Genomic DNA, 16122 nt, shown 5'->3' on the forward strand with positions numbered 1-16122 from the left:
ATTCCATCCACTTGGCTGGCTCTCACCCTGGCACACTCCAATGGGGCGACCTGGAGAAAGTGGTGGCAGCCCTTTGGTAGGTCAGCTGGTAGAGCAAAGGACTGAAGCCAGAGCTCAGGAAGTCGTCTTTATGTCTCCCTTGTGACTCCAGCTTGAAGGAGAGCTTCTTTTTCTTCCCCTTGCTGGGAAAGAACAAGAGAAGAAAGAAAGCTCAGGTGGGCCAACTTGTGCACAAGCCCACACTGTCTTTTCCTACTGGGGAGCTTGAAATGAGGGACTCGTGGCCAGTAAAGGCACCGCTGCGCTTCCAGAAAACAGACCCCACCCCTGCACACCAAAGAGCATGCCAAAGCCTGGGATTGAATCAGGGAACTTCTAAATCTTCATTCTAACACTCTCCCCACTGAGCTTCTTCGGCACCAGCAGAGCACCTTTTTGGCCTCTTGCTTCTCTGTCCAGGACGTTTTTGTCAGCCACGGCACACAAAAAGGATGTCATTGTGAGCGACCCACAAAGTCAAGATGAATTTTTGCCTGCCTTGCTCAGCTTGACTTGCTTCCTCACCCCATTCCTGCCTTAGTTCATAGAATCATAGAATGTCAGGGTTGGAAGGGATCTCAGGAGGTCATCTAGTCCAACCCCCTGCTCAAAGCAGGACCAATCCCCAACTAAATCATCCCAGCCAGGGCTTTGTCAAGCCTGACCTTAAAAACCTCAAGGGAAGGAGATTAAACCACCTCCCTAGGTAATGCATTCCAGTGCTTCACCACCCTCCTAGTGAAAAAGTTTTTCCTAATATCCAACCTAAATCTCCCCCACTGCAACTTGAGACCATTACTCCTTGTTCTGTCATCTGCTACCACTGAGAACAGTCTAGATCCATCCTCTTTGGAACCCCCTTTCAGGTAGTTGAAAGCAGCTATCAAATCCCCCCCTCATTCTTCTCTTCTGCAGGCTAAACAATCCCAGTTCCCTCAGCCTCTCCTCATAAGTCATGTGTTCCAGTCCCCTCATCATTTTTGTTGCCAAAGTTCCTGGGTTACCTGGTGGCTGAAGGTGACTGGGGTGCAGCGGCATGGGGAGGAAGTTGGGCAGCTGAACCCCGGCAGCAAGAGTCCTGCTGTCACTTGCCGTCCCACCCTGTTGTCCCAGCTTCACCTACTGGCTGCCAGGGACTTGGTGCCCAGCAGCACAGCAGGAGGTGGACAGAGACACCTCTTTGCCTCCTCTCTCTGGGCTCCTAGCTCGTCTTGCTGGCTGACAGGGATTCTGGGGTGCAGGAGTGCAGGGAGCAGGAAGGGCGAACATCAGCAGCTGCCTCCCCTACATGCGGGAAAATCGGCTTGACCTGCTGGACCCACATACCAAGTCACCAGGCCTCCAGCTCGCCGCATTCGACTTAATGGATTGACCTGGTGGCCTGGCTGGGATTTCCCCCCCTAAAGTACCCTACATGGGTTCAGGGTCCTCTACAGTACAGACCACACAGGAAGGCTTAATGCTCGAGCTGCAGCACGTACTGGGCAGCCTTAAGGCTGGGCTCCCCGAGTCAGGAGAGAAGCAGAAGACTTGGCCCCTGGAAGAGCAGGCTGGGGCTTCCTATATCCCATTCACGCACAGCCAGCCCCCCGCCCCCACTCCCAAGCAATCAATGGTGGCCCCAAGTTGACCAGAAAGGAGCAGTGGTTCTCACTGGAACAAGTCCACTGATGTCTCGCAGGCAACTCCCAAGACTGCTATAGCACACCCTCTTGGCCAGAAAGGAGCCCACTCAGACTCACTATTGCTTCTTTTCCTTCCATCCACAAACCTGCTTCTTCTCCAAGAGGCAGGCACAAGGTTCTACCTCCCAGCAGCCAAGCACACCTCCATGGGTTCGGCCCTTGGAAGGGCAGGCGAGGGCTTCCTGGATCCCAGTTGCTCACAGCCAGCCCAACCCCCACCTCCAAAGCCATCAGTCACACCCCCGGTTAGGCCACTAAGGAGAAGTGGTTTTCACTGCCCCATGGGTGGCAGGGAGCCTCTCAAGCCCATCATCACACACACAGATTGGACAGAAAAGAGTGCTGGCCCAGGCTCACTCAGACTCAGCTTTGCTTGTCTCCCTTCCACCCAGAACCCCCCTTCTTCTCCTGGGCTGCAAGTAGCCATCCCTGGGAAGGCAAGAGGCAGGCACAGGATTCTACCTCCCAGCAGCCAACCGCACCGCCCCAGGCTTTGGCAGAACGAATCAAAGTCATCCTTACATCACCCTTGCGACTCCAGCTTGAAGGAGAGCTTCTTTTCTTCCCCTTCCCGAGAAAGAGCAAGAGAAGAAAGAAAGCTCAGGTGGGCCAACTGGGTGCAGAAGTCAATGCTGTCTTTTCCTGCGGCGGAGCCCAAAATGAGGGATTCGTGTTGGGGGAAGGCACCACTGTTTCCAGAAAACAGCCCACCCCTGCACAAAGAGGGATGAAAGAGCATGCCGAAGCCTGGGATTGAACCAGGGACCTCTAGATCTTCACTCTAACACTCTCCCAACTGAGCTACTTCAGCAACTGTGGGGGTTGCTTTTGGCCTGCCGCTTCTCACCTTGAAGCTTATTCTCAATAAAACATAGCTCCAACCAACAGTGGCCAATGCAAACGTGTCATCGCTTGCTATTTTAGCACTTGAAAATGTCACTGGCCAGTGTTTGGCTCTCTCTAACGCTGCACTTCAGTTCATGAGGGGAAAGGCGAGAAAAGTGATCTTTGAACTAAAGGCCTATGATTAACAGTCTAACGCTGTCTCTTACTCGAACACTATTTAAGACTGGTCCACCCTGTGGTGATGCCAGTTTGGTTTCTAGATGTTAGTACATTTCAGTTACTGCTAAAATTAAAAAGTTTCTATATGCTTAAAGGAAACTAATTTTTTATTTGTTTCTATATGGGATGAATAAATACAGATTTACAGATCCTAGCCTGCAAATGTATTGTCTTATATGATACAGAAAATCATGCATACAAATTGTGCATCAAAACCATGAAATGAGCTACAAATGCAATAAAAAACAAAGTATTCAATGGTTTAACATATCGAGTGGGTGTGGCGGGGGGCACCGAAGATGCTTCTCGCCTGGGGTGCCATTTGGTCTAGGGGAAGCCCTGTCAGGGAGAGCAGGAGTTAAGTTTCCCATGCCTATTTTCAGGCTGTAATCTGTGGGCACTCTGCTCTGTGGGAGGGATCCTGGTAGCCCAGACTCAGGGCTGGAACAGGCCCTTTATTTAGATGGTGGCTGCATGGTTTACAGCACTCTGATGTCTCAGACAATCTGTCTCTCCCAAAGCCTCAGATCTGCGTCCCCAGAAGGCTCCTGCACCGCCTCCTCTCCCTTCACATTCTGTAGAAAGGAGCAGCATCAAGGGTTAGGGATGAATCATAGGGCACTACGTGGGCAGCAGATGCTTCAGGAGTAAACCCAGCACCCAAAACAGAGGGGGGCAATATACTGCTTTTTCTCATTACTTAGCCACATGCTATAGCTCAGAGAGCTCTTTTAAATGTCTCCTCTCACACAACCTGGGAAAGGGGAAGGATTCTTAGGTTCTGGCTTGATTTGAATGAGGATCACTGGACCCTAGAACCATTCACTGCCCTTTCCTAGAGAATGGGGAACAGAGAGAAACAGAATGGGGCTGAGATAAATGCTTACTGGAATCAAGAATTGTTCCCCTAGAATACCAGCAGCATTGGGCAGCTGGAAATCTCACAAAAGGAGCTGAAGCCTTGGTGGTTCAGTAATAGATGTCCTAGGTACTGCATGGGAGGTTTAGGTTTGTTTTCTGGACAATAGCAGTCTGAGTTTTATTGCCTCCAAATTTCAGTAGAAAAATTCAGACCCAAACTGTGTGTGGTGCGGAGGTTGATTGCAATTTCTTTGGGTTTGATTTGGTTTGTTCTCTTATTCTCATTTTAAAAGCCCTTGAGCATTTTGATGGAAAAAATGTTTGTACAAGACCAAGGAAAAGTAAGAAAAGTTAAAAATCTGCATTGAAGGGAGGGGGTGCCTGTGTACCAGGGCAGGGGTGGAGATTTTTATGGGGAGGGGGTTAAGGGATAAATGAGAGGCTTCTGCTGGAACACAGGGGGATGTTTTGCAGTTTAATTTTCTAAAGGGAAATCTCTCCACTTTCCCTCTGCTGATGCCCAGCTCAGACCCCACTGACACCCCTGTGATGAATGAGAATTTTCTGAACATTTTGTATGCATATTGTGTATACCTGTTGCACGATTATCTAGGTCAGATGTCCAAAATTGTGGGGTGCATCCTGCCGGGGGAATGGAGTAACATTCAGGGGGATGCAACTGGGGCCCGGGTTTTTGAATGTTATAATTCTTGATTTCTGATTTGTGTCCATTTATTCTTTTAGGTACAGACTGTCCGGTTTGGCAGTCGGAGAACACTTCAATCTCCCTGGTCACTCAATTACAGGCATAAAAGTCGCAATGCTACAACAAAAAGCTTCAGAAACAGACTCCAATGAGAAACTGTTGAACTGGAATTAATTTGCAAACTGGACACCATTAACTTAGGCTTGAATAAAGACTGGGAGTGGATGGGTCATTACATTAAGTAAAACTATTTCCCCATGCTTATTCCCCTCTCCCCCACTGTTACTCACACCTTCTTGTCAACTGTTGGAAATGGCCCATCCTGACTATCACTACAAAAGGTTTTTTTTCTCCTGCTGATAATAGCTCACCTTACCTGATCACTCTTGTTAAAGTGGGTATGGCAACACCCATTTTTTCATGTTCTCTGTGTGTATATACATCTCTTCCTACTGTATTTTCCACTGCATGCATCCGATGAAGTGGGTTTTAGACCACGAAAGCTTATGCTCAAATAAATTTGTTAGTCTCTAAGGTGCCACAAGTCCTCCTCATTCTTTTTGCCGATACAGACTAACACAGCGACCACTCTGAATCCTGCCTAGCTGGATTTCCTGAGAACCACAGTTGTCCATGTTCTTCCCCTAGGTCCCTGTACAGGGGCAGTTGTCATTTCTGGCCTCATGAGTATAGCGGTGACTATGCCTACCTGCCACATGGGGGACTACGGTTTGATTTCCTGATGAGAAAGCTGTGATTTTGACATCAAGTGTATGCCTACAGTACAATTAAAAACCCACAGCAGGCCCAGGCCAACTGGCTCAGCTTGCCCGGCTTGGGGTCCAGGGGTCTCTTCAGGCTGGAGCCCGACCACTGGGATCCTCCCCATCACTAGGTTCAGTGGGCTATATGCTGAAGATGAGTTTATAATTGGGGAGTGTACACTGGGTGTTGCCACGGGACAGACACTTCCTAGCAGGAGATCCACCCAGTTAATGTGATATACTCTAAAAATACTGGATGACAGAAAGGCAGCCTGGGGCTCTGTATGTATCGTCTCGCAATGACTCCAGATTCAACATGCTCAGGTTAATAAAAAAGATTATTTTTTATTGCGAGCCTGGAAATAGCCTCCGGTGTGCAAGTCAGAGCTGGATTATTTCCAGCTCATGCACCCTTATCACTAATGAAGGAGTAAAGGAATGTACAAACCAATGAAGCCATAACATGTCATTTGCATCCCCAGCCCTTTTCCCTGTGACAGGATCTCAAGGACAGGCAGAAATGTTACTCAGGGTCAGGAGGAGAGAGGAAAGCACTTTCCCCCACGTATTTCCCCAGCCTGCTGTGCAAGGCAGCACAGGGGCTTTCGGGCATTTTCTGTCACTGATATTTTTCAGCTTGGTGTGGGAGGAAAGACTAAGGGTATGTCTACACTACAAAATTAGATCAATTTTATAAAGTCAATTTTTAGAATTCGGTTTTATACAGTCGATTGCGTATGTCCACACTAAGCGCATTAAGTCAGAGGAGTGCATCCTCACTACCATGGCTAGCAGCGACTTAAGGAGTGGTGCACTGTGGGTAGCTATCCCATAGTTCCCGCAGTCTCCGCTGCCCATTGGAATTCTGGGTTAAGCTCCCAATGCCTGATGGGGCAAAAACATTGTCGCGGGGGTTTTGGGTACTTGTCATCAGTCGCCCCTCCCTCTGTGAAAGCAATGGCAGACAAATATTTCACACTTTTTCCCTGGGTTACCGGTGCAGACGCCATGCCATGGCAAGCATGGAGTCTGCTCAGCTCACCATCACCGCTGCTGTTGTGGGCAAGTCTACTGTGGGGGCTGCTATGATCTAAGTAGCCAATGCAAACACTGACGTTTTGTTATCAAGGATAGTGACTGTGGGAAATGTGCAGGCCTTTTTAGATTTTAGGTGCATCATATTCCTGTCCTTTGTCACTGGTGAAGAAGTCTTGCAGTGGTATATTCCAATCCAGTCGGCACTGTAACTCCCCATAGCAGTTCTGTGGTTGACACATGTAACAGCTCCAGGGCTCTTGCTCTTTTGCCTTGGCCGAGGTACCTTGCCCTACCAGGACCTCCAAACATTCGACACAGAAGCACCTGCAACAGCTGGCATTGCTACACAGCAGCAGCTCTTGGGTGCCTTCGCAGCAGACGGTGCAGTAGGACTGCTAGCTGTCCTCATCCATTGTGTACAGCTCCACCGCTTCAACTCTGCTCTCCTGTGAGCTGGAGGCTTCTGCCTCAGGCTGCTCTCCCAGCCAGCAGCACCGCACGGTCGCCCCTACCCCAGCCTACCCCTTGCTCCCATGGCTCATGAAGCCTGGACAGTAGTAAGAAGCAGTTCAACTATAGGCTGAGCAAGTGCAGAAAGCTGGTAGAATGTGCCTTTGGATGTTTAAAAGTGCGCTGGCGCTGTTGGTCAGACCTCAGTGCAACCAACATTCCCATTGTTACTGCTGCTTGCTGTGTGCTCCATTATATCTGTGAGAGTAAGGGGGGAGACATTTATGGCAGGATGGGAGGTTGAGGCAAATCTCCTGGTGTCCAGTTTTGAACAGCCAGACACCAGGGCGATTAGAAGAGCACAGCAAGGTGCACTGTGCATCACAGAGGCTGTGAAAACCAGTTTCATGACTGGCCAGGCTTCGGTGTGACAGTTGTGTGTGTTTCTCCTTGATGCAAACCCACCCCCTTTGTTGATTTTAATTCCCTGTAAGCCAACCACCCTTCCCCCTTCAAAATAAAGTTACTATTGTTTTGAAACCATGCATTCTTTTTTTATTAATTAAAAAAAGAGATAATGGACAAGGTAGCCCAGGTGGGGTGGGGGAGGAGGGAAGGACAAGGCCACATTGCTTATGGTAGCCACACTAAAAATCAAACTGTTTGAATGACAGCTTTCTGTTGCTTAGGCCATCCTCTGGAGTGGAATGGCTGGGTGCCTGGAGCCCCGCCCCCGCCAAGTTCTTGGACATCTGGGTGAGGAGGCTATGGAACATGGGGGGGAAGGTAGGTGGTTATACAGTGGATGCAGTGGGGGGGGGGTTGTGCTCTTGTTGGCTTTCCTGCAGCTCCAACAGATGCTTCATCATCTCCCTTTGCTTCCCCAAGAGATGCTTCATCATGTCCGTTTGCTCCCCCTTTAGCCTCAGCATCGCATCCTGCCTCCGCTCTTAAAATCTTACTTAAATCTCACTTAAATCTTTCCTAGCCTCTGCCACTGAATGCCTCCATGCATTAAGCTGTGCCGTATCAGTGCAGGAGGACTGCATGAGCTTGGAAAACATGTCATCGCGAGTGCATTTTTTTCACCTTCTGATCTGCGATAACCTCAGGGACAGAAATGATAGGGGGAGTGTAGAAACATTCTATGCTCTATGATTCTAGGGGAACTGTATGGTAACCTGTTCTGCTGAGATCGCCAAGCTGACCAGACAGGAAATGAAATTCAAAAGTTCCCTGGGCTTTTCCTGTGTACCTGGCTAAGTGCATCGGAGTTCAAAGTGCTGTCCAGAGTGGTCACAATGGAGCACTCTAGGATAGCTCGCAGAGGCCAATACCGTCGATTTGTGTCCACACTACCCCAAATTCAACCCAACAAGGTCGATTTTACCGCTACTCGCCTTGGTGAGGAGGAGTACAGAATTTGATTTTAAGAGCCCTTTAGGTCGACGGAATGGGAGTGGTTGTGTGGATGCAGTCATTTTTAAATTGACCTATCACGACTAAATTCAACCTAACCCTGTAGTGTAGACCAGGCCTTAGACCTGCCAACTTTTTGAACCTGTGAATCTTAAGTGACCAAGTGATGAGTTAACAGGAATGCTGTTGCACAGGATTTGACTGGAGCTAGAAAACAAAAAGCCCTTAAAGTTGAACTCTTGGGTGAATAGAATGATCTGATTTATATTCAACCTTGGAAGGCAATAGATTGTTACATCAGTCAGAACAGCCTGGTTGGGTTGGTTGGTTGGTTTTATTGGTTGGTTGGTTGTTTTCCCTGAAAAATTGCAGAGGGTTCAGAGAAGAGCCATAGGAATGATTAAAGGCTTGAGCAGGGAGAGAAGTTTAAAAACAAACCCAGCCTTTCCTGCTCCTACTGGCTGTGGCTGGTGCGGACATTTTCCTTCTCTACTCCAGGGTCTCTCTTCTGCCAGATTCTCAGAAAGTCAGGCCGCCCTGCAGACTATGGCAGAGTAGTTTGGTAATAGGCTGCAGGACTCACCATGTAAGAGTGCAGCTGCTATAGCACCTTGACTGATCATGGGCCAAATCCTGCAGGCCTGGCAGCCCAGCATAACCGCCCACGAATGGCAATGGTAATTGAGCCTTTGTAATTAGCTGCTGGTACCTTAGGTCTCAGATATGAATTAAACTGGTGGCAAACACAGCTTTGAAGGATGTAAGTGAAAGAGCAAAGCTGGCCCTCTGGGGAACTGCTGCAGTCCCATAACAACAGCTGGAAGGGAGAAGAGAAAAAACTCCCTAAAGTGCTGGGAGCAGCACCGAGAATAGGAAGTTTGTCAGTGAGAGCAGTAGCAATAAATACGAAATGAAGGAGTGCTTTCTCCTCTGTGATGCCATGTTTGAATTGTGTTACTTTCTTATGAGATAAAGCTTTAAAATATCCTGGTCTAATTTCAGGATGGGTCTGTAACCATAATTGGTCTCTGTGGGAAGTGGGACTTTCAAAATTCCCAAGGAATTTAAGGGGTGGGGTTCATGGTTGGTCACCTGAGGGCGGTGCAGTAGAGTTCAAACCTATGACCAGAGAGGCAAGAACAGGGATTGTGGGACATCTCCCAGAGGCCAATTGCAGCTCTGTAATCGACCAGGGTGTTCACACTGGCATCGCGGCGCTGTAGCCCCAGGGCAGAAAGCTATAAGCCTCTCGTAGGGGTGGTTTTCATACAGCACTGCAACTGCGGAGTTTCTGCACAGCAAGTGGCTTGGCAGTGTGTACAACTCAGAAGTTACACTGCAGAAAGCTTCTTTACTGTGTAGAAACTTGCCAGTGAAGACAAGGCCATAGATGGCTTACATAAGAATGCAAGACTGGTCATACTGGGTCAGACCAAAGGTCCATCTAGCCCAGTGTGCTACCTGAGAGTGACCAGTGCCAGATGTGTCACAGGGAATAAACGGAAGAGGCTTGTTGACCTGCAAGGTGTGGATCTTTCACCCTTACCTTTAACTTCATTGTTGTCTATTCCTACTTATCCTGTCTACCACACCTCCCCCAAGGTCTCTGGGCAAATCAGGAGTGAACCACTCCTTTGATACAGATGTGTCCCAATTCAGCTGAATTGAGGCAGACTTTGGGCCAATGTCACTTTGGAAAAGGCCCGCTTCACCCAGCAGGTTTCTCAAAGTAACAGTTGCTGTGAACCGCATGTAGTGTGTATATGTGAACATCAAAGATACCACACATGAAAGAAACACAAGGCCAGTTCTGAGGGAGTTTCCAGAGCCAGTTCTGAGGGTTAAACATCTGTGCTCAAAAGGAAAAGGGGCCTCAGCACCTATTAAAATAGCTGGTTGCAAAAAAACAAAAAAAAAATTAAATTAAAAAAAACAAACCAAAAAAACAACCCGGAAAAGCTACCACCACACATCCATCACCATTTTAGATTTTGATATCTCCTGCCTAATGTGACATCTTTGCTTTGCAAGAAGGGACCTGGGGAACTCTCTGGCTGCTACCCTCTAACTCAGTAAAAGGTTACACATCTTGCCACAAATAATTTTCCTCTTAAAAGAAGATTTATTTTTAAATTTATCAAAATAAATTCCATTTTAAATAGAAATCATTACAGTCTACACTGGGTCTCTATTCTCATACATGCTATTTCTCTCACATATTCCCCCACTCTAATTCCTTTGGAGTGAGGTTTTAATTTCAGAATTAGCCACCATTTCCTATATAGTAGGAGGGTGCAGGGAGAGAACAAGAAGAAAACCTGAATCATAGAATATCAGGGTTAGAAGGGATCTCAGGTGGTCATCTAGTCCAACCCCCTGCTCAAAGCAGGACCAATCCACAATTAAATCATCCCAGCCAGGGCTTTGTCAAGTCTGAGCTTAAAAACCACAAAGGAAGGAGATTCTACCACCTCCCTAGGGAACGCATTCCAGTGTTTCACCACCCTCTTAGTGAAAAAGTTTTTCCTAATATCCAACCTAAACCTCCCCCACTGCAACTTGAGACCATTGCTCCTTGTTCTGTCATCTGCTACCACTGAGAACAGTCTAGAGCCATCCTCTTTGGAACCCCCTTTCAGGTAGTTGAAAGCAGCTATCAAATCCCCCCTCATTCTTCTCTTCTGCAGACTAAATAATCCCAGTTCCCTCAGCCTCTTCTCATAAGTCATGTGCTCCAGCCCCCTAATCATTTTTGTGGTCCTCCGCTGGACTCTTCCAACATTTCCACATCCTTCTTGTAGTGTGGGGCCCAAAACTGGACACAGTACTCCAGATGAGGCCCCACCAATGTCAAACAGAGGGGAATGATCACGTCCCTCCATCTGCTGGCAATGCCCTTAGTTATACAGCCCAAAATGCCATTGGCCTTCTTGGCAACAAGGGCGCATTTTTGACTCATATCCAGCTTCTGGTCCACTGTAACCCCTAGGTCCTTTTCTGCAGAACTGCTGCCTAGCCACTTGGTCCCGAGTCTGAAGCAGTGCAAGGGTTTCTTCCGTCCTAAGTGCAGGACTCTGCACTTGTCCTTGTTGAAGCTCATCATATTTCTTTTGGCCCAATCCTCTAATTTGTCTAGGTCCCTCTGTATCCTATCCCTACCCTCCAGTGTATCTACCACTCCCAGTTTAGTGTCATCTACGAACTTGCTGGGAGTGCAATCCATGCCATCCTCCAGATCATTAATGAAGATATTGAACAAACTGGCCCCAGGTTTTATCAGTATAATCGTGATGCTCAGGATTTGTTTAGACTAGGAAAAGCAATGGAGTTTAGGTCAGGTCAAGGGGAAAGCTAATGTCAACCACTGCATCTGGGCTGCATCTGCTCTACAACTATAATTGTCTTTTTACACCAAGATCACTCACTTGAGCAACCAACACCATGTACAGTCCTAGTGGATGTAAGGGACAGGTAGTTTTTGCCTCAGTGTAGCTTGTTGGGATCAAACCTCTCTCCCCCACCTGGAGCTGATGAACATTCCTGGCTGGAGGGACACACTCTCCTACGACTCAAAAGCAAAGGAGTTGATAGAAAAGATCACAGGACTGACCCCAAAAAAGGGTTAGCTGCAAAGGGCAGAAGCAGGCAACTCATCTGGGGGAACTGAGAGACCACGGTGAAGATGGTGCAAAGACCGCTATGTGGGAATTAGCAAATGTGATTTAAAAATAAAAAAAACCTTTGGCCAGCCCTAGTCAAGGCATTTATTACAGTTCCCTCTCATGTGGATTTTCTGATGTGTAACAAGCTTTGAATTATAACTAAAGCTTTTCCCGCACTCAGAGCACGTGTAGGGCGTCTCTCCTGTGTGGATTCTCTGATGTGAGATGAAGGCTGAACTATGAATGAAGCGTTTCCCACACTCAGAGCATCCATAAGGTTTCTCACCTGTGTGGATTCTCCTATGTTTGATAAGGTTTGAACTCTGATTGAAGCTCTTCCCACACTCAGAGCATGTGTAGTGTTTCTCTCCTGTGTGGATTCTACAATGTGTGATAAGGTGTGAGTGCTGATTAAAGCTTTTCCCACACTCAGAGCACGTGTAGGGCATCTCTCCTGTGTGGATTCGCTGATGTGTGATAAGGTGTGAGCTCCAATTGAAGCGCTTCCCACACACAGAGCATCCATAAGGTTTCTCACCTGTGTGGATTCTCCGATGTGTGATAAGGTCAGAGCTCTGATTGAAGCTTTTCCCGCACTCAGAGCACGTGTAGGGCATCTCTCCAGTGTGGATTCTCCTATGTTTGATAAGGTTTGAGCTCTGATTGAAGCTTTTCCCACACTCAGAGCATTTATAGTTTCTCTCTCCTGTGTGGATTCTACAATGTGTGATTAGGTGAGAGTGCTGATTAAAGCTTTTCCCACACTCAGAGCACGTGTAGGGTGTCTCTCCTGTGTGGATTCGCTGATGTGTGATAAGGTGTGAGCTCCGATTGAAGCGTTTCCCACACTCAGAGCATCCATAAGGTTTCTCACCCGTGTGGATTCTCTGATGTGTGATAAGGTCAGAGCTCTGATTGAAGCATTTCCCGCACTCAGAGCACACGTAGGGCGTCTCTCCAGTGTGGATTCTCCAATGTGTGATAAGGGCTAAGTGCTGATTGAAGCTTTTCCCGCACTCAGAGCATGTGTAGGGTCCCTCTCCTCTCTGGAATTTCTGATGTATGAAAAGGTCTGAGCTCCCATTGAAGCTTTTCCCACACTGATGGAATGAGTAGTGTGTCTCTTCAAAGCTGATTCTCTCGCATGTAATAAGGTCTGAGTGGCTCCTCAAGTTTTCCTTTGGCTTGTGCTGACTCTCACAAGCTTTTGCTTTTTCTGGGCGTGCACAACTCCCGGAATCATTCCCTTTGGATCTTCCTGATAACGTCCCATATGGTTCTACTTGCTCAGCATCTTCCTGCTGGGGTTTCTCCTCCTCATTCTCACTCACCATCCCATCACCTGATGGGAGACAGAGAGAATCCAGACATAGGTCACTCCCTGCGCCAGAGAGAAAGGAAATCTCAGAGAGAGGAATGGAAAAAGGGAGGAACAAATGAAAATACGTGCAGGAGAGCTCAAAGCTATCAGGAACTGATTTTCCCCAAACCTTTCCCCAGAGGAGAGGGGAAGGGATCAGTTTTGCTCCAGATCTCACCAGAACACTCAGGGAAAAGCGAGATCAGGGAAGGACCTGCTGCCAGTTGTCAGTCAGGGTAGGTGGGAAGCCATGAGTGACATCTGCCTAATAATTCCACATCTGCAGGGAACAATCCTAAACTTGAAGAGCTCACAAGGTCTTTGAAGGGCATCCCAAATGTTTCCTGTATTCATGGACAGTTTCTGAATTGGTTTAACCAATTCCCTACCTGTGCAGGCAGCTCTTGAGAGCACTTCTTTGTCAGAGCCCTGGAGGTCTGGGACCCATAGCTCTTCCTCTTGTTCCAGCTGCGAGATCACATCAGGTTTGGAACCTGGAAACCCTGCTCAAGGCAAAGAAAACAAGGGAGGTCAGTAGAATTTGTGGGATACTTGTCACAAGGAATATTCCATGGTTTTAAGCCCAGCTCATTTTTAAGCAGTAACATCCCAAGGCCAGCTTTCTTAGCTCAAAGTGGCAGGAGAGTTGTTGTTATTATAAATCAAAGGACCAACTAACACTGGGTCCCCATTGTGCTAGGCAAAGTACATACACAGAATATTAGATGGCCCATGCCCTGAAGAATTTACAATCTAAATAGACAAGACAGACATAGAATGGGGGAAAGGGTAGAACCCACTGTTAGAATGTACAGGTTTCAGAGTAGCAGCTGTGTTAGTCTGTATTTGCAAAAAGAAAAGGAGTGGCACCTTAGAGACTAACCAATTTATTTGAACATAAGCTTTCGTGAGCTACGGCTCACTTCATCGGATGCATAAAGTGGAAAATGCAATGAGGATGTTTTATACACACAGACCATGAAAAAATGGGTGTTTATAACTTCAAAAGGTTTTCTCTCCCCCCACCCCATTCTCCTCCTGGTAATAGCTTATCTAAAGTGATCACTCTCCTTACAATGTGTATGAAAATCAAGGTGGGCCATTTCCACCTACATGCCTCCAGCTTTCACCCAGACCACACCACACGGTCCATTGTCTACAGCCAAGCTCTACGATACAACCGCATTTGCTCCAACCCATCAGACAGAGACAAACACCTACAAGATCTTTATCAAGAAGTCTTACAACTACAATACCCACCTGCTGAAGTGAAGAAACAGACTGACAGAGCCAGAAGAGTACCCAGAAGTCACCTACTACAGGACAGGCCTAACAAAGAAAATAACAGAACGCCACTAGCCGTCACCTTCAGCCCCCAACTAAAACCTCTCCAAAGCATTATCAAGGATCTACAACCTATCCTGAAGGACGACCCATCACTCTCACAAATCTTGGGAGACACGCCAGTCCTTGCCTACAGACAGCCCCCCAACCTGAAGCAAATACTCACCAGCAACTACATACCACACAACAGAACCACTAACCCAGGAACCTATCCTTGCAACAAAGCCCGTTGCCAACTGTGCCCACATATCTATTCAGGGGACACCATCACAGGGCCTAATAACATCTATCACAGGCTCGTTCATCTGCACATCTACCAATGTGATCTATGCCATCATGTGCCAGCAATGCCCCTCTGCCATGTACATTGGGCAAACTGGACAGTCTCTACGTAAAAGAATAAATAAATCATATGTCAAGAATTATAACATTCATAAACCAGACGGAGAACACTTCAAACTCTCTGGCCACGTGATTACAGACACGAAAGTTGCGATATTACAACAGAAAAACTTCAGAACCAGAGTCTAGCGAGAGACTGCTGAATTGGAATTAATTTGCAAATTGGATACAATTAACTTAGGCTTGAATAGAGACTGGGAGTCATTATGCAAGGTAACCTATTTCCCCTTGCTTTTCCCTACCCCCCCCCCCCCACGGTTCCTCAGACATTCTTGTTAAACACTGATTTGTGCTGGAAATGGCCCACTTTGATTATCATACGCATTGTAAGGAGAGTGATCACTTTAGATAAGCTATTACCAGTGGGGGGGGGGGGAGAGAAAACCTTTTGAAGTGATAAACACCCATTTTTTCATGGTTTGTGTGTATAAAAACGTCTTTTGCACTTTCCACAGTATGCATCCGATGAAGTGAGCTGTATCTCATGAAAGCTTAGGCTCAAATAAGTTGGTTAGTCTCTAAGGTGCCACAAGTACTCCTTTTCTTTTTGTTAGAATGTAGATATTCAGGCCTGCCTGTAAAGCTTATACTTTAAGAAGTTAGGTGTATTTTTATCACTTAGCTAGTTATAAGGGTATAAAAACAAACAAAATCACAGTCCGCCTGTGTATGGGCCTTCTCTCACTAGCACAGTCTGACACCTTGTTCTTAGGCTAAGGCCTTTGGCTAAGCAGCAGGGGCAGCCATAAGGTGGGACGCGTACGGTAACATCGTCATATCCCAAAGCAGTTACACTGAAATAACGTGGTATTGGGCTGTTAGGAAGATGATCCTGTCCTGATAGTGCCCATCACCACCAGATAAAGAAACAGATCTTAAGATGGTTAAAGAAAACTTAGTTTGATAGCCTCCTGTCTGGCAAGAACTAAATGGTTCACAGAATCATAGAATATCAGGGTTGGAAGGGACCCCAGAAGGTCATCTAGTCCAACCCCCTGCTCAAAGCAGGACCAATCCCCAACTAAATCATCCCAGCCAGGGCTTTGTCAAGCCTGACCTTAAAAAGATCTAAGGAAGGAGATTCCACCATCTCCCTAGGTAACGCATTCCAGTCTTTCACCACCCTCCTCGTGAAAAAGTTTTTCCTAATATCCAACCTAAACCTCCTCCACTGCAACTGGAGACCATTACTCCTTGTACTGTCATCAGCTACCACTGAGAACAGTCTAGATCCATCCTCTTTGGAACCCCCTTTCAGTTAGTTGAAAGCAGCTATCAAACCCCCCTCATTCTTCTCTTCCGCAGACTAAACAATCCCAGTTCCCCT

The 16122-nt window shown here is 47.2% G+C and overlaps 1 protein-coding gene and 1 non-coding gene across 5 annotated transcripts in view; both read right to left on the bottom strand.

Annotated features, from left to right (window-relative positions):
- Nucleotides 1-2462: 2462 nt before the first annotated feature.
- Nucleotides 2463-2535, bottom strand: TRNAF-GAA (transfer RNA phenylalanine (anticodon GAA)). Its single transcript has one exon. It is a non-coding gene; the product is annotated as a tRNA-Phe (tRNA).
- Nucleotides 2536-3371: 836 nt separating this feature from the next.
- The window catches only part of LOC140904228 (uncharacterized), a 34854-nt gene continuing 22103 nt past the window's right edge, over nt 3372-16122 (bottom strand). For 3 of the 4 annotated variants that reach the window (XM_073326660.2, XM_073326663.2, XM_073326662.2), the window contains 2 exons: nt 13439-13552; nt 3372-13070 (listed from right to left, as the gene is read on the bottom strand). In XM_073326660.2, the coding sequence (XP_073182761.1) occupies nt 11779-13070; nt 13439-13552 (1406 nt within the window). In that variant the 3' untranslated portion in view covers nt 3372-11778. The remainder of the gene's footprint in view (nt 13071-13438; nt 13553-16122) is intronic. The other variant, XM_073326661.2, reaches the window with a different exon arrangement.

This window comes from Lepidochelys kempii, chromosome 28 (assembly GCF_965140285.1).
Source record: "Lepidochelys kempii isolate rLepKem1 chromosome 28, rLepKem1.hap1, whole genome shotgun sequence".
In the NCBI taxonomy this organism is placed as follows: Eukaryota; Metazoa; Chordata; order Testudines; family Cheloniidae; genus Lepidochelys; species Lepidochelys kempii.